The sequence below is a fragment of the Corvus moneduloides genome, chromosome 1 (assembly GCF_009650955.1).
Source record: "Corvus moneduloides isolate bCorMon1 chromosome 1, bCorMon1.pri, whole genome shotgun sequence".
NCBI classification, from domain to species: domain Eukaryota; kingdom Metazoa; phylum Chordata; class Aves; order Passeriformes; family Corvidae; genus Corvus; species Corvus moneduloides.
Genome location: NC_045476.1, coordinates 111459210 through 111481672, shown reverse-complemented (window position 1 = coordinate 111481672; position 22463 = coordinate 111459210). Strand labels below are relative to the sequence as shown.

General features: G+C 38.6%; 2 protein-coding genes across 8 annotated transcripts in view; one reads left to right on the top strand and one right to left on the bottom strand.

The window, feature by feature from the left end:
- The window catches only part of ARHGAP28 (Rho GTPase activating protein 28), a 77221-nt gene extending 72231 nt beyond the window's left edge, over positions 1 to 4990 (top strand). For all 7 annotated transcript variants that reach the window (XM_032122342.1, XM_032122297.1, XM_032122288.1 and 4 more), the window contains one exon: positions 1068 to 4990. In XM_032122342.1, the coding sequence (XP_031978233.1) occupies positions 1068 to 1254 (187 nt within the window). In that variant the 3' untranslated portion in view covers positions 1255 to 4990. The remainder of the gene's footprint in view (positions 1 to 1067) is intronic.
- A 1142-nt stretch (positions 4991 to 6132) lies between these two features.
- LAMA1 (laminin subunit alpha 1) overlaps positions 6133 to 22463 on the bottom strand; it is a 100874-nt gene continuing 84543 nt past the window's right edge. The window contains exons 48-63 of the mRNA XM_032122279.1: positions 21968 to 22092; positions 20539 to 20689; positions 19257 to 19401; positions 18513 to 18654; positions 17270 to 17384; positions 16910 to 17080; positions 16335 to 16486; positions 15661 to 15846; positions 15033 to 15195; positions 13792 to 13904; positions 12529 to 12718; positions 10430 to 10588; positions 9187 to 9340; positions 8467 to 8600; positions 7176 to 7398; positions 6133 to 6695 (exon numbers count right to left, since the gene is read on the bottom strand). Of these exons, the coding sequence (XP_031978170.1) occupies positions 6535 to 6695; positions 7176 to 7398; positions 8467 to 8600; positions 9187 to 9340; positions 10430 to 10588; positions 12529 to 12718; positions 13792 to 13904; positions 15033 to 15195; positions 15661 to 15846; positions 16335 to 16486; positions 16910 to 17080; positions 17270 to 17384; positions 18513 to 18654; positions 19257 to 19401; positions 20539 to 20689; positions 21968 to 22092 (2484 nt within the window). The 3' untranslated portion in view covers positions 6133 to 6534. The remainder of the gene's footprint in view (positions 6696 to 7175; positions 7399 to 8466; positions 8601 to 9186; positions 9341 to 10429; positions 10589 to 12528; positions 12719 to 13791; positions 13905 to 15032; positions 15196 to 15660; positions 15847 to 16334; positions 16487 to 16909; positions 17081 to 17269; positions 17385 to 18512; positions 18655 to 19256; positions 19402 to 20538; positions 20690 to 21967; positions 22093 to 22463) is intronic.

Below are 22463 nucleotides of genomic sequence, written 5' to 3'. Positions count from 1 at the left end.
TACAAAACATCACAGACTTACTTCAGCAGCAATTGGGAATCAGTCTTTATTACTGATGATACAAAAAGCTAAATTGGATTAGTGGTTTGTTTTGCCTGTCTAAACAGGATGACCAATTGATGCTAAAACAGAAGAAAGATCCTAAAGGCCTTGTGAAACAATCCCAAATATTCCCACCATGGGCTTTCAAAAAATTGGGACATTTAATTTGCATCTTCATTTAAAATTATTTTTATAGTCCTAGATCCTTCGGGGTACCTTAGTCCACTGATTATCCATTAATTCATTTATATTGCTTTCACAATCATTAGGACCCCAGTGACCTTATAAGTAACTGTACAAAAATTTTACCATAATCCTGTGTCACAGCAAAGTAACCTCTCCAGCTAAATTACTTCATTACCCCATGTAAACGCAATATAGTCCAACAAATCAACTTAACTCTAGAATTTATTGCCTTATTACTCAACTAAGAGGCACGAAATGGCTCGTTCTGGCAAAGGCAGCCACAACTTCCCAATCACCAGCTAATGAAACAGCAGAGTTCAGAGGATTTTTTTTTTTTTAACCAACAAATTGGCAATTGCCAAAAACATTGATGCCGTCCATGAATTTCTTTACAAGATCCTGCTGGATGGGAACACATTGTTTACAGAGCTACTTTTTCAGCATTTATAAATAGTATAGAGGAGAAGTCAGGGACTTCTAATTTCAGCTCAGTAAACCCAAAGAAATAAAACCCCCCATACTGTAGCATTTAAACAGTGTTGTTGATGCTTCTAAAGAAACCGTATTCACCATTTGACTAAAGGTCTTGTCCATAACTCAGTGTAATGCAGAACATCCTGCCTGGAAGTGAAAGTGAATTCATGACTCTCAAAGAGTAAAATCACTGGCAAATTTATCAAAGGCACTCTGTGTATCCAGGCAAGATGTTAGCTGGATGGACGCACCAAACTAGGCTTGCTGTGTGCATGTCAGAGAAACGTTCAAGGACATTTTAACACAGCTCTGTCCCTATGTACTCAGAACTTGCTGTGATTCATGGCTGACAATTTCCTTTTCAGGTCAGCACTGTTTGGATCCAGATGCATTCATGTTAGATGTCTACCGTGCAAATCCTCAGGCAGAATGGGTGATAAAACCAAAAGCCAGCTGAAGCAGAAGGCAGCAGTATACTGGACTAAAGCCAAACGGACAAGAGTGATGCCTGTCATTTTAAGCAGCTCTTGCAGAGACGAAACAAAATGGTAGCTACAGGACATCATTCCTTCCTACTGTACTGTCCAACTGATGGTCAGCACACAGTACTTTTGGTATTCCAGCTTCTGAACCATCAGAGAAATACCACATTTGTTATGTTTTCATATGGATTACACTTGTGCCAGTTGGCCCAGGAGGTGAGGAGGGCAGACCAAGGTACGGTGCACAGAAAACAACCTGTCGCATGAGTTGTTCGCTTCCTGACCTGGTGTCAGAACACAGATTTTTGGAAATAATGCAGTGGCATCAGATGAATGAAACACTACTGACCACAGCATAACATAGAAGCACGACAGAGACATTGGAGAAAAGAAGGCGTCTGTCAGGCATGGAAGGCAGGAGCTCAACATGCAGCAGTGCCAAGACAGCTGTGAAAAAACCAAAGCTTTCTGCTGAGAGTAAACACATACAGTGTGTGTTACTGCAATACCTGTCTCTCAGTCACTCCTCATGAGTACCTGATTCTGGGGGAGGGAGGCAGGAGGAGGAACTGTACACAGCTGTACTGCTCAATGTATGTACCACTGTGTATCCCACTACCGTCTTCCAAAATAGGCTGCCTGGATCCCTTAGCTGTGTGCAATTGTAATGCCACGAACCACGCTCTTTTTCCTTCCCCTGTCACACAAGTTTCAGGAGACAAAGGCTGGGTGAGAAAGGCCATATGCCCCTAGCTCTGCCTTTTACTTGATACACTCAGAATTAAATCTGTGTAGTGCCAGACTATGAGATGTGTTAATGGTGCCACTTACAGTCATCATCTTTTTCGTTAAACATTATAGTTTCTAATTTGTAACCTAATTCTTTTTATTTTGTTTATTTTAGCTTTTAATATGTAAGCAGTTTTTATACTCTTCAGCTGCATCGACAAGAGAGATCTTTGTTCAGGTCTTGTATAATACAGCATGGAGAAGAAAAAGGGTTTCCAATGAGAAAAGGGATTTAATAATTTACACATTAGGTCTTTAAAACCGGCCCAGTTGTGCTGAGGGTTTTACAAATACATAGCAAATTGCAGCTCACATGCAGTCTAAGAAACACACAGGCTGACAAGAGAATAGTGGGCTGCACCTGCATTGGGAATGTCAGATAGGATGTCTGGTTTGGAGCTAGTCACAAGAGCAAGCAATGTTCTTCACTTGGTCATCTCACTTTGGGCTATGGTGAACTAGAGGTTTGTTGAGAGGGAAATCACAAATCTCTGGAAAAGAGCCAAGTATTTTTTCATCTGTGTCATATGCAGTAAGTGGAACCAATGCCTTCAACTGCACTGCAATGTCCCCATCATTAGATGATGTTGGACTATGAAACCATCCCCAGCAATGATTTCTGTACCTGATCTGGACACAGAGATGAGGCAGAAGCTCTGTTTATCATATAACGATATAAAAGCACTCTCAACCAAGTCATCCAGGCGAACATAAATTCTGCTGTCCTGCAGAGAAAGCCTGTAACCTGTGATGCTCTGCTGAAGCTGTGCAATGAGGATCTGAAACAGAAGCAGAGCTCTAAAATGTGTCAAGTTAACCATGTTCTCCAGTAGTTAACTTTCATTGTTAGTGGTCAGTGAAAGAAATCAACATTAAATCAGTAACTTTACCAGCAACAATAATGTCTACAGAGGGCAGATCCTGTCTTCTTTCTTACCTTCTTGATAAAAAATGATAAAAATTTAGCAACATTATCCCTTCATTTTCTTTAAAACAGTGACATTTTTTAACTTTCTGGTTGGTTTGGTTGGTTTGGGTTTTTTTCAGGTTTTTTTGGTTTTGTTTCTCCTTTTTCTTCTTAACACTAAAGGAAACATAGTTGCAGCCAGGAGAAAAACAGGACAGTTGTATTATAAAATACACTCCTTATTTTGACAACTATTTATTTTAAGTATACAAGATATAGTTGATCTGTGACTTGTTTATAGGACTAAGCATAAACGTTTTGTCATGTGCTTTGCTCCCGATACCCTTCAGTTCCCTCTGTGGCAATGGACAGCTCTTTCTGCTTATGCTGCCCTTGTCTGTCAGCTGTAAAGCAGGACTAGTACTTTCCATATAAAGGAAACATGAGAATTAGTTGAGTTAAATTCTACTCTCAGATGCAGCCAAACAATTCCCAGAGCAGATCAGGAGTTATAAACATCCATCTGGGAAGAACAAACTCAGCAAAGGCTTTTTATGTGGAAAGTGCTTTGAATACAAAGAGAATCATATAAATACTAAGCATCATTGTATCCGTAGCCAACTAAAAGGAGTTCTGTGACTATACAGAAAGCCTAAACATTAAGAAAATAATTTGAAATGTCATAGCAAATGAGCTAACTTCCAACAGTACTTCCAGAGAAATACATTGACCTCCTCCATCTTGCCCACTCTCTTCACTCTGTGTTCTCAATGGCTGTGCAAGGAGAAGGACACACTGTGTTCACACTGCAACTTGCTCATCATGTTCTCGACCTCATCAATGTTATTTCTGAAATAGATCTCCCTGTGTTCCATATAGAATACAAGCGGGTTTGGAAGACTTTTACCACTTCGCAACTTAAGAAAGTCAAATATGATGTAATAAAACCCACCCTGTGAGCTCTTTGCTAAAACTGCCTACAACTCTATTAGCTAACTATATTAGCAGATGAACCAGATTCTACATAGAGTGCCCAGACTATTACAGCATGGCCAAATACCTCCTGTGTCTGAAACAGAATGTTATAATTCTCTTTTGATACAAATGCCCCTAATGACCCATGTGTACTGTGGTTAATACTGTTCCACATTAAGTTGTTTTGTGTTGTTTTGGTACACTAACTTGATTTAATATGCAGCAGACAAATGGAACAAGCTCAATAGTATTTTGAGATATGAGGTCTCAACTTCAGGTCTTGTATTTCAAGATGCTGGTGGAGGCATGAGGAATTTCATTCCTCCTAACAGAAGTTGAAGTCAAAACTAAGTTACAAGAGGATTGTCACCTAACAACAAGTAACATGTGTGGAAAGCTATTAGTAAGAAATTGGTAGCAAGCAGGGAGAAATTTACTGAAATTCCAAAGATGCCTCAAGCATTTATATACTCTATGGTTCTACAAGGACAGCATTTTGCATATCAACACAAAGAGTATTGTAAAAAGCAGGTGTTGCAAAACAGACTGGAATGCTTTAACCTGTAAACGCAGCTAACGTCATTAGAAAGTGTGTGTGTGTGCAAATGTGTCTGTGTCCATGTATAATATTAACTACCTCACTCTGCATTTTCCAGGAAAAATATTTTGGCTTAGACGTTTACTACTTACTTACTATTATCAATTTCACATTAACACTGACATTAACACTGACAAAGTATTTCTTTTTGTATGAGGCAAGATTTGAAATTACAAAAAAAACCCTAGTAAAATACATATTTAGGGATATGGATGAAACTTAGTCCAAACTATGTTTTCTAAATTATGCTTGTAATGTGAACCCTGTGAGATCAGATGTTGGGGTTAATAGACAATGAATACAAACACACGGTGTTTCATTTTTATTTTTCAATGGGTTTCTATTAGTGTGTGTCTTCTCTGGAAAATAATACAATGCCACTAATCAAAGCAAAGTGTTTGTATGTACGTTTCCCTTACAATCCTCATTATGTTACGTGTTTTGTTGAAGTATGCCAACATGTAAGTGTATTTGTACAGCAGAGTGTGTCCATTGTATTGTATCTGTGTCAAAAATAAAAACAATGTAACAAAGCCAGCTCTTCAGATCTAAACATATTTTGGATAGAAACAGGGGGCAGAGATTACAAAGAGCAGTGGTGTATCTGTTTCAAAAGCAACTGTGCTGTTACGGCCCTTGAACAGCTATACAGAGGACCATGTTCTGCCACCCTTGCTGAAGTGGAGGAGCTCTTTGCTCTGGGAGCTCTTCTCTTGGACTACCTCGATGCAATGTACAAAACACACTGCTTGGAATCCTGCTTCATTGAAAGCAATAGCAAACTGCTTTGGAGTTTCATTTCAGCCAGTACTTTTTGAAGTAGTACAAAATATATAGAGGAGAAACTAACTTTAGAACAAATTGTACAAATGCATAGTAAAAGTCAAATAAAATTGGAAGGAGCAAACAAAAATACCGCTAGTTCAAAGAGAAAACAAAGAGGAGGTGGAATTGACTTGCAAAGAACTGTCTTTAAAGTATGGGACACATTTGTCACTGCTCAATGATCTGGCCAGCTGATGAATGGATGTCCTTACTTGATTCAGATTGAGCACACTTCCCCCAAACCTGGCTTAAGAGAACTACTGGAAGACTCATTTTAGAAACAGAGGCAGGCACGGTAAGAAAGAAAAAGATAAAACTGCAGACTGGCCTCAAAAGTGCCTCCCTGTGTCCTGTAAGAAATACTATTTTACAAAGAATGATGCATTCGTTTTCACTGCCAAAATAGATAGTTTTTCCCAAATAAGACCCAAATTGTTCCTTCAGCAACATATTATGCCTTCATAGGCATCTCTGTGCCATAGATTCCATGAAAGCATAAACAGGAACATAATCCTTCTAGCCAATGCATCTGTAATGAGAGTCAGAAGCACTGGATATTAAGCCAGAAGGAAAAGGAACTGGAGCTACCCTATGAAGTGTAACCAAGAAATTTCTATTCATTAAACTCTGAATCTGAGACTTTCAAAATTATGTGTTCAAAAAATTTAGTCAGTCTCCTGCTCCCTCTGCTGGACTGTGTCCACTTATATTTCATAGAATCAGAGTCATATAATGGCCTGGATTGGAAGAAGCCTTAAAGTTTATGTAGTTCCAACCTCCCTCAAGTGTGCATACTTGTAACTTCTTACCTTCAGGCTCTTTTTCTTCTAACTAAAATACATTGACAACTGAACTACATGAAATAATGCAGTTTATTGTAGTTTTATTATGTGGTCCAAAATTATTATGTTCTTATAAAACAGTCAACACACAATAAAATGAAATACTGTCAAGTAATCAAAAGAAAACATACCGTAAACACTGATTAATAAAAATTCCCAAAAGAAAAATACCCAATAAATGCCATTAAAATTGTTGTAGAGGTATTTGTTGTTTAAAACCATTTAGTTAAAATGCAGGCAATAGAACTTCTGATTAAAAAAAATAAGTGACCTGAGTTGGAAAACAACCAGAAAAATCGAAGAGATGCAGGTTCTTACCAGTTCTTTTTTTCATTATGAAATTAGAATGCAAAATAACAGATCAACAACAACAAAAAAAAGCCCTCTCTCAGTCCAGACAGGCTTTGCTACAGTTCAGTGCTCAGCCCCAGGGCAGGAATGAGGAAACACTCCACGCAGGTCAAAAGCTCTGCTAAAGTCAAACAATTCTGTATGTTGGCCCTTAGTCAAAACAAGGTTCCTCAAACAGCCATGGAATGAGCTCTTGCTTGTGAGACAGTTTTGCTTCACATCAGCTGAAAAACAAACACGAAATATGTAAAAATCTATTTCCACCAAACTGAAAAAAATACAAAGATCCAGGTTATTAAACTTCTTCCCCCTCTGAAATGAGAGATAAAACCAATACCTGAGGAGCATCAAGTTCCATTCATGTTTGGATGAACTGTGACATCCCAACATGGTCAGTCAGTGCTCCATTCAAGCATGAGCCCTGCACAGCAATAACTTGGCAGAGTTTGCAGAAATAGTTCTTCCCAGGGGACAATGGAAGATGAGAGGGGAAAACAGAGGAGAAAGCCACTCTGCACGGGTGTTTTTGAAGTTAAAATAGAAACTATTTTTTAACAGAATATGAAGCAACAGCTGATTCCCATTTCTTGGGAATTGCAGTCACAATTCCCATGGCAAACCAAAAGCAAGCATGTATTAAGCATCACTCTTGTGAGAGTGAGCGCAGGAAGGACATAAGGGAAGGGAAATATTATTGTACATACCAGGATAACCTCCAACATAAATGGGATTGTTCGTATCTGCAGATGTTGACTGGATGTAGGGATTATCAGTGTGAACCAAATTCCCATCAATTACCAGTGAAATGTGATGTTTGCTTTTGTTTGCTTGAAGCTTGTGCCATTTCCCATCACACAAGCTATTTGTGCCTCTTGGTACATATGTAGCTGTTATTCTGCCAGCTCCATTGTTGACGTGGAATAAAACCTGTACAAACAGCCAGATGCCAGTGAAGATCTAAGTAAGAATACATGAACTAATCTGCCTAGATAAAAGCACAATCACGCTGGTGCAGAGGTTTCTGTTTTAAATGTTTGGCAATATGCAAGGTTGATGTTTACTTTGATGGATAGAGTAGATCCCTGTGAAAGTGGTTTTTAAAATCTAAAAGACTTAGATCTACCTGTGCAATGGTCCATTGATAGGCTTCACTAGGGATTTCAATGTTTCTTACAAATACAAATCAAGACGTTTTCACAGAACCTGAGACTTCAGAAATCTGAAAGAAGATTTACTGTGTCTAACTGAATAGAAAGTAGAATGGAGTGAAAGCACTTGTCATTGCCAATAAATGTATTGATTTTTTTCATGCATTTATTTTTCAAAGCAGCTGACATTTCCTCAACTCTGTGGTGAGGATTAATATGTAAGTATTAACTGGAAAAGCATGTCCCACAGAAACACTGATATTTAACACTGTCTCTAGCTAGGAAGCTTTGAATAAAAAATGAGCTATTTCTGCAAAAACAAACACTTAAGAGCAATCAAGTGTATATTTTTTATGCAAGAGGTGACTGGAGAAGTATGTGTATTGATTGTTAAAAGGTTTATGGAACATAATGGCCAGTAGAAGTAGAGAATGAGTTAATTGCTCATGAATATTGAAGAAGAGGCTACAAAACAGTGTGCATTGTATAAGTAATATTTTTTTCAAGGACAAGGATAGCTTTATGGCAGAAAAAGTATTAAGCCATAAAAAAGATATATATTTGGTCTAACATACAAGGTATGTAGTACAGGAGGTCAGAGGAGCTGCACACTAACATAAATTACACTAATTAAAAACCCTAAGAGTTCCAGTTACTTCTGCTAATCGCACTCTATCATATGACGGCAATGAGAAACCTTGAGACTGAAAGTCTGTCCCATATTCATTCTGTGGGAAGTTGCCTCCATCACACTTCACTGGTGTATATTTCATGCACTCCAAGAGTTTTAGCCTCCCAGTTTCAAACAAGCCTTGTGAAATGAGCGTGCCTGCACAGGGCAGCCTACCTTGCCATGTACAATCTCCAGTCCAATGGCATCAACCTTGGCACTGCTGACCCCGAGAAGAACCCCGTGCACCGCTGTCGTACGGAACTCCAGGGTGATGTTCACGTCAGACCTCACTTTGTAGCCTTCTCTGACTGAAAAGAAGTTAAAAGTCTCTAGCAGAAGACGTGGAACCCACAGTACAAAGTAAAATATAAAAGGTCTAAAAATCTTGTTAATTATGCTGCTGGAATATGACTTTGCAGAACCTCTGGAAAACAGGTTTTCCAAAGTCATAATTCCTATTTTGTACTGGAAAAGATAAATTCCCAAATAAGTTTTTCTTCATTAATTCAGATTTAATCCATTCTATCTCATTTGTAAGAAACAGTACAGAACACAAATGTCATCCTTCATGTTACTTCAAGTATTTTGTTTTCATATTCTTCAACAGACCTTAGCATCATGAACATGCATATTCTTAGCTGAAGAAAGATGTGGTTCGTTTCTTTCCCAGTGCTAAAATCATTAGCTCTTTTATTTGTGCAAGATAGCCCTTTGCAGAAATGACCACTTTTGGATGGATGGAGTAAAGGGACTCAGTTAGATATCCATATGTAGGGCATGCCCTCACTGTGTGAGGAGTCTGTTAATTACACACAGTTCTGGTAAAGCCCAAAAGGAGTGTGTTTCCATTAACGTTAATTCAGTAACGTACTGTGTTCATCTAACGACACTTACCAAGGGCAGCAAAGCCACTTCCATCAAAGAAAGTACCATCCTGCACTGTTTCATAGCACTTATTCACAGCAAAGATGGAGACAGGACTCTCCTTGTCCACTTGTTTGCTATTAATTGTCATGCTACCAATGCAGGCAGGAATACTGTGAGTAACCTGAACACATGGAAATACAAGAGATAATGTTTAGTATAGACCGCTGCAATGCTCTCTTAGTGATGATGACCTGATGTTATTGTAGATGAAATATTATCTGAACAAAACACAGCAGAATCTAAAATATTTACACAATTAAATTTATATTATTACATATAATTCTGTAAGGTACATAATGTCTTAAGAGTCAAAAGCAAATAGTTTAGCAGCAGAGTATACACAGTCTGTAATATACAGAAAGAACTGTATTTGCCTGACTGTGAGCAGGGATACGCCCAACAGTAAAAGCATTCCAAACATGCTTCAGCAAATTAATGAGTAAATCAAGGTTTTGTATGACATTTTGCAAGTGCTCTTCATCAAAAAGATTCATCTGAATCACTCCAGAGGGTGATTGGACACTGGAACAGGTTCCCCAGGGAAGTGCACCAGCCTGACAGACTTCAAGAAGCATTTGGACAGTGCTCTCAGGCACATGGTGTGATTCTTGGGGTGTCCTGTGCAGGGCCAGGAGTTGGACTTCGATGATCCTTGAGGATCCCTTCCAACTCAGGATATTCTACAATTCCATGAGAAACATTATCATCATCACTGGAATCCTTGTTGATATAATGGGCTGCACAAGGAGGAAGGTGACAAAAACTTGCCCTCTAAAAGCCTGTATTAAAATATGCTTTAATCTAAAGACAGGGAAACCCAGTCTTTCAGAGATATTTAAGGCACCTAATTTCTGTTTGAATGCAATAGGACTCGTATACCAAAATTAATATGTAAGTATACACATATGTAAGTACTACATATCTGAGATTGTAGGTCATGTTTTTACCTTATACTGTGAAAGACAGGAATTTATATTCTTTATCCATTTTTAACAGAGAAACAGAATGAAAAAAAGTTCTGTTAAGGGCTATTACTAACACACAAGGATACAAGCTGTTGCTAGAGTCATTAAGCCATAGAAAGCTAGAAAGATTTATCTGGTAAAGGGTCATTACTTTCCTTGTTGCTTCTTTCCCTGGATTTGCTGCACTAAGCTCATTTTAGTCTTGCAAAATGCCAGAGACATCCCCCCACCCCAAACCTTCTTACATTCCCAAGATTCTTTGGCACGTAGTCTAAGGGGAGTCCTCCCACATAGAGCTTTCCTTCCACATCCAAGGTGCTACCATCTCCCAGAGCATTGACTGCTACCAATTCCTGTCCATCCACAATGATTGTGCCTTTTCTTTTAACATATTCTGTCTTTACCTGGAAAAAAGGAAAGCATGTGAACATAAATGAGTAAGCTAAATTGGTTACCTAGTCATCATTTGCCACAGAAATAAGCAAGACAATTGTTTAGTGGTTGAACTGCTATAGTATTCTGTTCTCAGGCACCCTCTTGAAATTCTTCCTGAGGCTGACACCATTTCTGAATGCAACTAAGCAGTTAAACAGCTTCCTTGCCTTCCCAAGGGCTCACAGTGATTTCATATCGTCCTGCCTAAGGCTTTCAGTGTTTTATCATTTCTTTAAATCACCAGTTTATTGCCTTAGGATATGAGTACATCACCGAATTTGGAGAAGGGTGTTCTGTGCTGGTCTCCTGCAATTATTGTGCTGCCCAACAGCTGAGCCATCTCAGCTCTCTGAAGTGCACATTCTTATGCTGTCATTTTATGATGGGCAGTGCTATATTTGCTATAACCAAAAAGCTGCCCAGTTCTGCCCATCTTGTTCGCTCATGTCCCTATGCTCTTCTTGCCCTAAAACAATTACTCACATGTGGCTGAGGGAACTCAGCTAGCCATTTATCCACCTCTATTTACTTTTAGCCCCACTCAGAATCATGACGAGGTTCAACATGAAGTTTCACGAACACTGGGCTGGTAAGGGGATAAAGGAGTAAAACAGGATGGTATGAGCAGAGGGCAGACAATGAAAGAAGTAGTGCTTCTTTCAGTAGCAATGTGTATTAGTTTACATTGATTGCAGAGGGACTGCAATGATCACCCTCAGCTGGGAAGTGGTGTGACTCAGCCTGAACCTCTGAAGAAGGCTGAAGCTCCTGCTTTTATGTCCAGGGTAGTCATAGGTCAGCTCTTGTACAGAATGTGCTCATCTCTTAAAATGTGGATAGTGTCAGTGTGAGTTTTATGTGAGTAAATGTAATTTTAAACATGCAGCTGTAAGTCCTGGAGCATTCTTCCTTTCAGGGTAGGCAGCAGAGCTTGACTGTGATATTTGACAGACGTTCACATTTGCTTTCTTCATGTTAGTTTTTGCTGTTTTTTCTTCTGCTGATTATTTATAAAAAAACAAAAGAACTCTGCTGATTCCCAAGGCACCTAGGAAAGCTGGCAGCTTTGTGTCATCAATCACCTTGTCCCACAGAGTTAAGGTTTCACATATGGATAAGGGAGGGGAAGCATAGCAGGATGAATATTGTCATCCTCACCTGCCTTTAGGAAAAGTGTTGTCCCTCAGTTACTTAGTTACTTCTAAAACTCCTCTGAACATCCCAGTCACTTCTCACAAAGAAAGCCAGAGCCAGTAGCAGCTGGGCTGCTCAGAGGAACCAGGCCAATAGAAACTGATGCAATCTTTGTGCAGAAGGCCGTGAATGCTACGTGACATCTCCAAGCTGTAGACATAGTTTCTTCTCAAAACTCTACTCAAGTCCTGCCCCTGGCTCCATTCATTTAAAATGTTCCCCTTTCTCATCTTGCCTCAACCAAGGAAAGGAAAGACAGTGCTTCCCTGTTGTCACTAGCTGCTGTGACATGGTCAGGTAATAAGTGGGAGAAAAGAAAAACTGCACCCACAAATCTCTGTCACCCTGTCACACACTGAAGTGCAGGTCTTTGGTGACGTAATGCATTGAAAGCTCTCTGTGGAAAACGTCAGATTTTTTACACCTCTCTCTTAGGTCCTTCTCTGTTAAAGATGACCATTACTACACAATTGGTGAACTATTTAATTCCTAAATAGTTTGAGATACTTACAGTAGTTGGAAGATGGATTTGATGTACAATTAATGACAATTTTAAAAGGAAATTATTATCAAATAAAAGTTTTCTGAATGACTTCATTATTGGGTTAGAACCAGTTTGCTTTTGCAACACAGAAAGCATACAGATAAGGCAGGCAAAACCCATACCAGTACCTCCAGGGAAAAAAAATGGAGCACAAGATTGGCGACTACCTACCGTATGCCATTTTCCATCACTGACAACAGCAGGGTGAAGAGCTACCGCTTTTCCTTTGCCTAAATCAAATGAGAAATGGAGCTGTCCCCCATAAAGCTGTAGGGCTGCATAATCAACCTGGTTTTGGTGAGCCATGTAGTAAATCAGGCCACTGGAGGCAAAGGTTCTGAGATTCAGCTGGACGGAAAGTCTAGACAATAAAAATTCAGTGTTACTGAAAGGTATTTCTTCTGCAGTGATGAAAAGCTTTTCTGGACACAGAGAACAGCCTGAACCAGTTTATTATAATGAAAGGAGATTTATTATTACAAAGGCCAGAAAAGTAGAATTTGGGTTGATTCTAAGAAAGCGTGACTTATAATGTATTTAATAATGGAAATCAGTGCTGTACCTGTCAGAAATAGAAAAGGTGCTTGTCAAAGAGCGAGATGAACTTTAAGAGGGACAAGTTCAGCTGTTTGTGACTGCAGGCTTGCCTGTTGCCCCAAGAAAGGACCCCATTCCTGGATAACTTTATGGCATCCATTACTATTAGCCAGGCTTGCTAGGAAATAATGGCCACAATGAGAACAGAGGGAGGCTTAAAAGGTAGAGGAGATGAATGAGCCATTTATTATGAAGACAACAGGTTCAGACTACATGGCATCAATCCTCTGCAATGTCCTTTGCTCAGTAGCTGTAAAAGAGAATGGCTAAAAGGAAAAACCACTCTTTTCTCTATGCCTGCGGAGACTTTCTGAGTTGCAAGAAGCAATTACAAGTGACTTGCAGGCTGTGTGCTGGCAACCTTGTTGGGAGCCTCTCAAACAAGTAAAAGAGGCAGAGAGGCTATCACACATTAAGTCTCAACAAAATGATTTTTCTCAGTAGTCTTGTCTCCTTCAAGTACACCTTCAAATATGGAAGATGCACTTGCAGAAAATAGAGAGGAGAGGGTGAGATGTTATCTGCATCAGACAAAGGAATAGGGACCAGATGTGAGCTCAGTATGTGGTAAAAAGAAATCAAAGTACTTACAGAAGGTACAGTGAGACTCTTAAATCTGAGAGAAAAAAATTGCCGAACTCTGATAATGAGTTACTGAACTTGTGATCACTAACCTGGGATATGATACTTTCTTCCATGAGGAGCCCACAGAAACCTGAAGTGAGGGCCATGTTCAAATCTGGCAATGCAGTGATCAATCATGAAAACCATCACTGCCCTTCTTGTAGCTCAATACAAAATAACAGTGTGTGCATGTGTAATTCAGGATATACTCACTTCTTCCTGACAGCAGACTGATCGAAGAGCAGGGTCAAGTGGCTGCCTTTGGCAAGTCCAAACTGATGAGCACCTTGGACATGATCAGGCAGTTCATCTTTTGCACAAACTACCTGTTAATGAAATGACTTTACCAACAAGAACAGTATCAGGTGCTGCCCAGCAACTGTTGAATGACAGTGTGCCTGCACAGAGCTTTGCAGAAAGCAAAACTGAGCCGCAAGATAACCACGAAGTATACAGCAAAACATCAATTAACTAAACTCACAAGCATTCCAACCTATATTCAGGCTCAAAAAGAACAAGTTCTAATGATTAAGCTATGTCTTGTCGACAGCACCAGCCTTTTCTACTGAGAAACGTTTGTAGATTGAGATATATTCACTATTTTTCTTAATCGATAGCTCTTTTGATAACTAATGCTGGAAGTACAATTTCAGTATGAAAATCTTATAGCTTTGGTAGGAATATTTTCCCATTTTGTGAGGACACACATTTTTGTTACGATTTGGAGTATGGAAAGCTGAGTAACAGAGTATGAGTCAAAGCTATACTTTAGTTCTAAAAAGGACAACTTATTTCTTTTTATAGTCACAGTTGTATGTATGAAACCTTGCTTTTTTATAAAATCAAATGTATAAAATCTTTCTTTCTGTTGCCACAGGAAAATGGTTTCAGGATGCTTTGGAAACCCTTCATTATAAAGATATGCAGCTGCAGGAGGAGGGAAGTAATGCTGCCTTCTCTCTTGGTAACAGGCACTGCGTGAGAGGAAACAGGTGCCGTGCAAGCTGCATTCAGACACCGTGTGTCTCTCGAGTGGTTTGTGCCTCCTCTTTGACACAGAGCAGAGGCTGCATGTGTGTGACCAGGAAAATGTGAATGCAGAGCTGCACAGCTAATGCAAATCTCAGCACAGTCCCTTTGGCAGGAATACACTAAAGATAATAGTTACTGTCAAGTCCTTCTGTTGGGAGATTATCATTCCACTTTTTCTTTTCTTTTTTTCTGTTGCTGCTGCCTGAACAGTGATAAACCTAACTACATTTCCATTGCAAATGGCCAACAGTCTGCTACAAAGGTTAGTATCTGTTTTTCTGTAGGAAATAATAATTTCAAATATACATCTATTGATCCATTCCATACCACAGAGGAAGCAAATACACACAGTCCCTAATTTGATAATTCTCCACAAAGAAAGGACAAAAGAGGCAGCAATAAAACCTTGCTGCAATACATACTTTTTTTGTATCTGTGAGAGGTCTCAGGGGAACTGGTAAAGCCTGAAGTTCAGGTTGAATTGCAGTGCCTGATGGCTGTACAGCTGGTTTATGCTTCTCTGACAGGAAGCAGCTGTCCATATCCACGTGTTCGTACTTCATGGATGTGGTGAAATATAAAAGCCTGTATTTTTTTTTAGAAAATACATTTTAGGAGGTGCATTTCTACTTATCTCCCAAGCAGGAGGAGAGTATTTTTCAAGGTCTTTCAGTAGTAACAGCAGAAAAGGAAAGAAGAGGCATCTGTGACAAACAGATTGAGAAGTGGCAAATAATCTGTCCACAGAACAATATGAATCTACAATATTTTTGGAAGGCCATTCTGTCTGTTACTACAGATGAAATTATAGTAGAGAAAGCTGTGTTTTGTGCAGCATCTCTATAAACATTAAAGACATTTTTAATGCTATTTAGAAATATAGCTGGCAATATCAATTTTCTGGCTGTTATAATATCCAGATCACGAGTATCATGCATATCTTATGTTAAAAATCAGGCAAATGGAAGTGTCATGCAAGAGATCACAAACTACATGTAACGATTACTACACACGGTTTTCCCAAACAAGGCAGTTACCCCTCTGACTTACTCCTTGTTAAAAATAAGGTTGCTGATACAGCCATGAAAGGAGCCAGCCATTTTTAGCCCTAAGATGCCCTCTCCTGCTGGAATGCCACCAGCATAGAAGTTGGAAATATTAATGGGGCTCATTTCTGCTGCTGAACCAAGCCTCAGTTCTGCAGGTTTACTTTCATCCACCTGTACAGTTATGATCCTGAAAAAGATAAAGTAGGGAAAACATTCAACAAGGTCTTAGAGAGTCATTTTCAGATGAAAAGCATTCCTATCAGCCTCAAAATGTCCTCTTCTAATAAATAAAGATTCCATCACTTTGATAATCCTTTCAATGTTTTAAAACTGGAAGTTCCTCTTTAGATGATTTTTAACATGCAAAGTGTTGTGAAATATCTTTCTAAATTATTTTGATAGCTGTGTATCTTTTTGCTAATACTACTTAGTATGCTTGTACTCAAGTGCCCCAAACTGTCTAGAGATTTTGAGCGCTTTTAGCTACACCTCTATCAGTGGCTGTATGCTCTATACAATTACCATGTAAATCAGAAAATCTGCATTGACAGCAGAAAAACACAGCCCTGATTATCCCACCTAATAAGCTAGCAGAGGCAATTCCTCAGAGAGTGCAGTGAACTGAAAACAACATACAATAATTAAACAGGTAGTACTCTTTGCAGTCACATGTACCTCTTATTCCGAATTAGGATGACAGAGTGTTCTTGTCCATCACTGTATGTTCCATTAGCAGACTGAAGAACTACTTTCCTAGTACTTGCTCTATCTCCAGCATTAACATGCACTGCAAGATGACCATCAATCAGCATGATGGAAAAGAAGGGCTGTAGATTTAATTAGAGGATTAATTTTTAACTATAGCTCAATTCTCAGACACTCATTTAGTGTTTAAAAAGAGCACACATGGGAAAAATTTACCTCCAACCTTGTTGTAAACTTTTAAATGAAACTCAAAGACTAGTAGGAATTGTATTGGTACCTCTTAGAGTGCAAAGCCTTGTAACAGCAAACACAAAAGCTGGACATTTCTCTGGTCAAAATAACTCCAGTTGAAGTGCAGGGTTTTTTTTACACACACACACACACTCACTAACACTCCTCTCTTAAGAGCAGGAAACAGTAACATTTTGTCTTTGGATTCTAGAAGTTCCAACTGTCTACCGGATACACAATAGCAACCTGACTTGATTTTACAAAATAAAAATGGCAAAAACAACCCCCCAGAAATCTTTTTTTTCAGTACTTGCCAAGTGTGCTTGTCTTCGTCGTCGCTTTTCCAGTCCCCTGCTGAGTCCAGCAAGGATGATGCCACTGCTGTTCTTTGTAGCAAAAGTTGCCATCAATTCTGACTCTGGGCTTAAGGACTTAGGTACCAACTCAATATATCCATTATTCATGATGCTGACACTGTGAATAGGCTATTTTATGAAGAACAGAAATAATTACTGTATTTAACCCTACATAGTGTACAGTAAGAAAAAAAAGCAAATATGGATTAGATTACCTTAGAATTTTTAGAGATAAATCCATTTCAACTCACTGTAAACACCACTATTCACTAGTTCATAAAAAGAAAGATCAGGTCACAAAACTTTAAAGTTTCCTACCTCCAATACACAGCCTTTTCTTACTCCATATGAATTTCTATGCAAGTCAAAGGTGGAACGAGATATTTCCAGATTCTTGATGCATCCCACATACATTCTACTATTAAGACCTTTCCTGAAACATAAAACAAGGCTTTCTTTCCAAGGAGTAGTATTTGAAATCTCTTGGGAGAAAAAATTAATTTCTCTTCAATAAGAAAAGAAAGAGAGATCTGTTTTAAAGAATGCAGTCTGTCTGGTGTAAGTGAAAAGAGACGTGGTTTAAGTTTTACTCTCACATACTAAATCTGGTCTTAAAAATAGTCAAGAAAATGTGTTGCCCAAATGAAAACACACAAGTGTGTAATGCTGTGTTGACAGGTCAGGTCTTTTCCCAAAACTTTTAGGTGAATCTTCAGCTGAAATAAAATAGATTGTGTGAAAGGGTAACTGTAGCTGTCTACTACGCAGTATTTATTTTTCATTTTTCAAGTCTGGAGGATGCCTAATTTGGTTCCCAGTTTAAGGCTGAGAAATCTAAGGCTGTCCTGCCATAATCCCTTGCAGGCTGGTATGCCAGCTAAGATTAACAAGTCTGCACTCTGTAATAACTGTGCAGAGACCAATAATGTACTAGAATTTACCTTATTGTCAAGAGTGTGCAGAAAGTTTAATTAGATTTTCTCTTGCCATATTTACCTTTTCACTGTGAAGCCAGCGGAAGAAATGTGACTTTGCAAGTTCAGTATGGATGTGCAATGCAAAAAAAACCCATAAACTAGAGACACGCTATAAAATATGTATTTGCAATGTTTTCTGTTATCTGTTCACAGTTGTTTCTCCTCTGTTCCAAGTTATTGGATTACAGGAATTCTAAAGTAGAACTTTTATCCTTAAGGATAGTTTTGCCCATAAATGCCATCTGGAAAACGCAAGGCTCTCACAGGTAGAGATCAAAGGAGCATCATTGCAGACAGCAGTGGTGAATGCTTGCCCCAAAGAGCTGCTGTGGCAGCTGCTGTGGTGGAAATCACCCTTGAAGGGGGGAAAAAAATATTTCTGATCTGAACTGCAGTGTCAGACAGTGGAAAGCAAAATATCAGAGTTTGAAGTCTAAGGTCAGATAATTCTGTGGTATACATGGTCATAAACTAGACTTCAGAATTCACTGATTTTCTCTCATTTTAGTGGAGATAGAGTGTGTAAAGGTTTTCCCCTCACCTTACAAGAGTCTTAGCAAAGGTGCAAAAGTCAGACACTTTACCTCAGAGGCCTCGATCTTGGCAGCCCACCAATGAAGATTGGGTCCTTATCAGAGCGGTTCAGGTCTGAGGCAACTCCAGGAGATTCTCCTTGCTTCGTTTCTTTATAATAAAGGTTATATGCATCCATGACTGCCAAAATTCCTGCAAAGAAAAGAGAGTAAAGATCTGGAGAAGGACCCATTCTGCCCTTTTGGCAATCTTGTCCGTAATAAAAGAAAATGTAGTCATTGACTCAGACATGTGTGGACAATCTTCTTATTTTTAGAATGAGAAATTTATTGTACTTCCAGCTATTCTGTTAATCTCATTCATTCCTCTCTGCCAAAACCAAATCTGGAGTGGTCTACAGGAAAATAGATACATATGAGAATATGTTATAACTATTAGCATGTATGCATTCTTGCCGAAAGACAGGCCCCCACAAAACAGTTGTAATATTAAAATGCAGAAGAGAAAATGTGATCCCTCAGCTAGAGACTTGGACAAAAACCTTGCAGTCTTTAAAGCCTGTTGGTATGTTTTCATCCAGCAGTTTCTACACTACCTGCTCTTTATGAGATGTGCTAAACCAAGCCCAAGATTTACACTTTAGTCCTTCTAAAAGCAAAGTACCATAGGTGGGGCTGCTAAACAGACTCCATTGGAAGTGATCAGATTTGGTTGCAGTGATGTTCCCTGCAGCTATCTTAGATATTTGTATTTGTAAATGGGCTGACACCTGGATTTTTCAATCTGTAGCCTACCTTGCTTCTTATTCCGATTGAAGGAGATTTTATACCATGTTCCATTGTTGTAATGATTGTCAGTTGTAAGAGCAAGAGGTCCTGAACCAAGATCAACAGTCAGCCTCACTTTGCCATCAACAAGCTCAAGGGCCAAGAAATCTCTCTGAGAGGAAGAAAAAAAAGACCCAAAACAAACAACAGATTACATTCCTGGAAATAAAATCTTCCTACAGAACGCATCCCTGGCAGGTTTGGGCTATGTGTGGAAAAGATTTTGTAACTCTTGTACCTGGACTATTTGTTAGGCCCAAGATGCTCATCTTCACTATATTTAGGAAAATTAAGTTACAAGTATCTCACAAGGATGTATTTTTGGTTTCTTTTCTTATTATTCTTACTTAAATGCATTGTAAAGTTTGATTACTCAGCAGAAGAAGGGTTAAATAACCAAGTCACATTTCCCTGGTTTTGGATGAAGTTGAAAGTAATTTGATTTGACACTTAGCATAATGATCAAACACTATGATGTTCTTTCTGCAAGAAGCAAAGGCCTTCCTCACACAGTAAAAAAGACTTTCTGAATTGCATTAAAGGTACCCCCTCTGAACTGTAAAGCTTAAATCAGATATTATTGTGCAGTGTATTCAGGCAGTGAGTACATAAAACAAATGAATAATGCAGTGACTCTGAAAGAATCTGTATCCAAACAAAGCTTTTCCTTCCATCAGGAGCAGAAAACCATCATCTAAGTATGCAGTAAACTGTATGACATGACAATGAAGGTCTGGTGATGGGTCTGCGTTATGTTGCTTTTGCAGGAGTTTAATTTGTTTCAGTTTACTGAATTCTCATCTTACAGATTTAATTCAATATGGTTTTTCATTATTATGTTGTCCTTCTGCAAGCTCAGTTCCAAAACAATTTTACATTCTGAAAATGTTCCTTCAACTGAAACAACTAGTTTGTCAGCCTTACTGTTTCCTTTTCTATCCTTTAGTTAAGTAATCATTAATTTTAGTCTAAAATAATTAAATTTTATTCTAAAATGAAAATAAATTGTGAAGAATTCTTTTCATTGTTTAATTTTGCCCTTAGTTTAGGTGAGTATTTGCTCTAATCAGTTGTCTCTAGAGTTCTTGTCTTTACTCCTTTGGCTTATGATGCCAATCATAGGTGAAGAACTACACAAAAGCAGTAATATGGCCTAATATAAGTAAGCTGAAAAATAAAGCAAGCAAGAAACCACCAAATGATCTAAACACAGTTTACGACAGTTTAGGAATCTGATCCATTTTCTTACAGTGCCATTTGAAGCAAGATACAGAAGAAGCCCATTTGGCGAAAAGGTGCTGAAAAATATTATTATTTGAGTCACTGTTGAGCGGAGTGCCTTCTGCACAACTGAGTATCCACTGCCATCAAAATGGAATGAAGTGTCCTCATCCTGTGGGCTACAGAAGTAGAAAAACAATATAAAAATGTTAACTGAACACTTGTGTTTTCCCAGTAATTTTTATATACAATGTAAGAAAAGTTACATCATAGAATCACAGAATGGTTTGGGTTGGGAGGGACCCTAAAGGGCATTTAGTTCTAAGCCTCCTGCCATGGGCAGGGACACCTTCCACTAGACTAGGTTGCTCAGAGCTCCATCCAACCTGGCCTTCAACACCTCCAGGAATGGGGCATCCACAACTTCTCTGGGGAGTATGTGCCAGTGTCTCACCACCCTCACAGTAAAGAGTTTCCTCCTAATATCTAATCTAAACCAACTCTCTTTCAGTTTGAATCCATTCCCCTTTGTCCTGTCACTCCATGCCCCTGTAAAAGGTCTCTCTCCAACTTTCTGATCAGCCCCCCTCAGGTACTGCTCAGTCAGTGCAGCCCCCAGGCAGTAACTTAGAAAGTGTGGGAAAATACTTGAATCTTGATGCAATGAATAACTGAAGGATTCCAGCCAAAGGCTGCTTTCATTTTAGAACTTCACAACACATGATTTAGCCATGGGAAGGGATGCACACAAGATAAGTGTTCTTCCCTTATATAAGAAAATAAAAGCCAAACTAAATGATTTCCTAACGGAAAAAATAATTGTTACAGCATACACCCTCTAAATTAAAACATGTCATCCATTTATCGAAATGCTCTACATAATTGCACTTACAATACATGTTCTATTAGCCCCTTTCCCTGCAGTACAAGACTTGTAAAAAATATTTCATACAATCAAGCAGCACCCTCTGCTGTTTCTACATGAAATATTCTGCAAAGGGAACATGGACAAGCATATTTCTTTTCAATTCCTTAAACATAAAAACAGTGCAGTCTGCAAAAGTTACCAAGCTCAGTTGCAACACTTTTGCTATGGTTTCTTTTTTACACTGCTTCTTACCCTAGGAAAGAATAAATTTGTCCTAGGGAAAACTACTGCAAAGCAAAGATTCCAAAGCATTTTGGTTTACTGGTAGTCCCTACTTCCAATGCACAAAATAGAGGGTAACAATAAAACTCCTCTGAGAAAGTGATTAAAAAATTAGAATTCCATACAATGAAGTTATTTGACACCACTGGCACATTCAGATTAATGTGCTCAGAACTGTAAGGTAATGATCAGTGAAACACTGCAACGTCTGAGCTTGTTATTTTTAGCTAACACAAAAATTTAGTATTACAAATGTGAATTATTCTAAACCTGTAAAAAAAAAAAAAAAGAGAGTGAGACAAAATACCTTCCAAAACAGCCATTGCACTTGCCCTCTCTTTCTATGTAGTTCCAGAGCCCAACAGATTTGCCATTCAGGGATGCCTCTCCTAAGCACCCTTTAAAATGGGTCACCTTAACAGCAGGTGATTTCTATAAGACAAGAAATACTTCATGAATATAATTAATGTTAAGTACTCTGAAAATTATGCAGCACAATTTTTGCTTGGTTGTTTTCCTTGAGCTTTAACTTTGTTAGATATAAATCATAATAAGAGAACAACATGTTTTAGCATAACTATGAACAATTATCATTCAAATAATAATAGATTAATACATAAAAAAAGTAAAATAACTATGTCCTTGACCTACTTACACATCTCATGGCATGAATAACAATTGCAAACTAAAAGAAGCCATGGAAGAAGCAAACAAAACCCAAATTCATTTTATAATGTCTATACCTGGTGCATGCAGAGACAGCCTGTCCTGGTTAAAACTTTATGCAAAAATTTCCAGGGAAA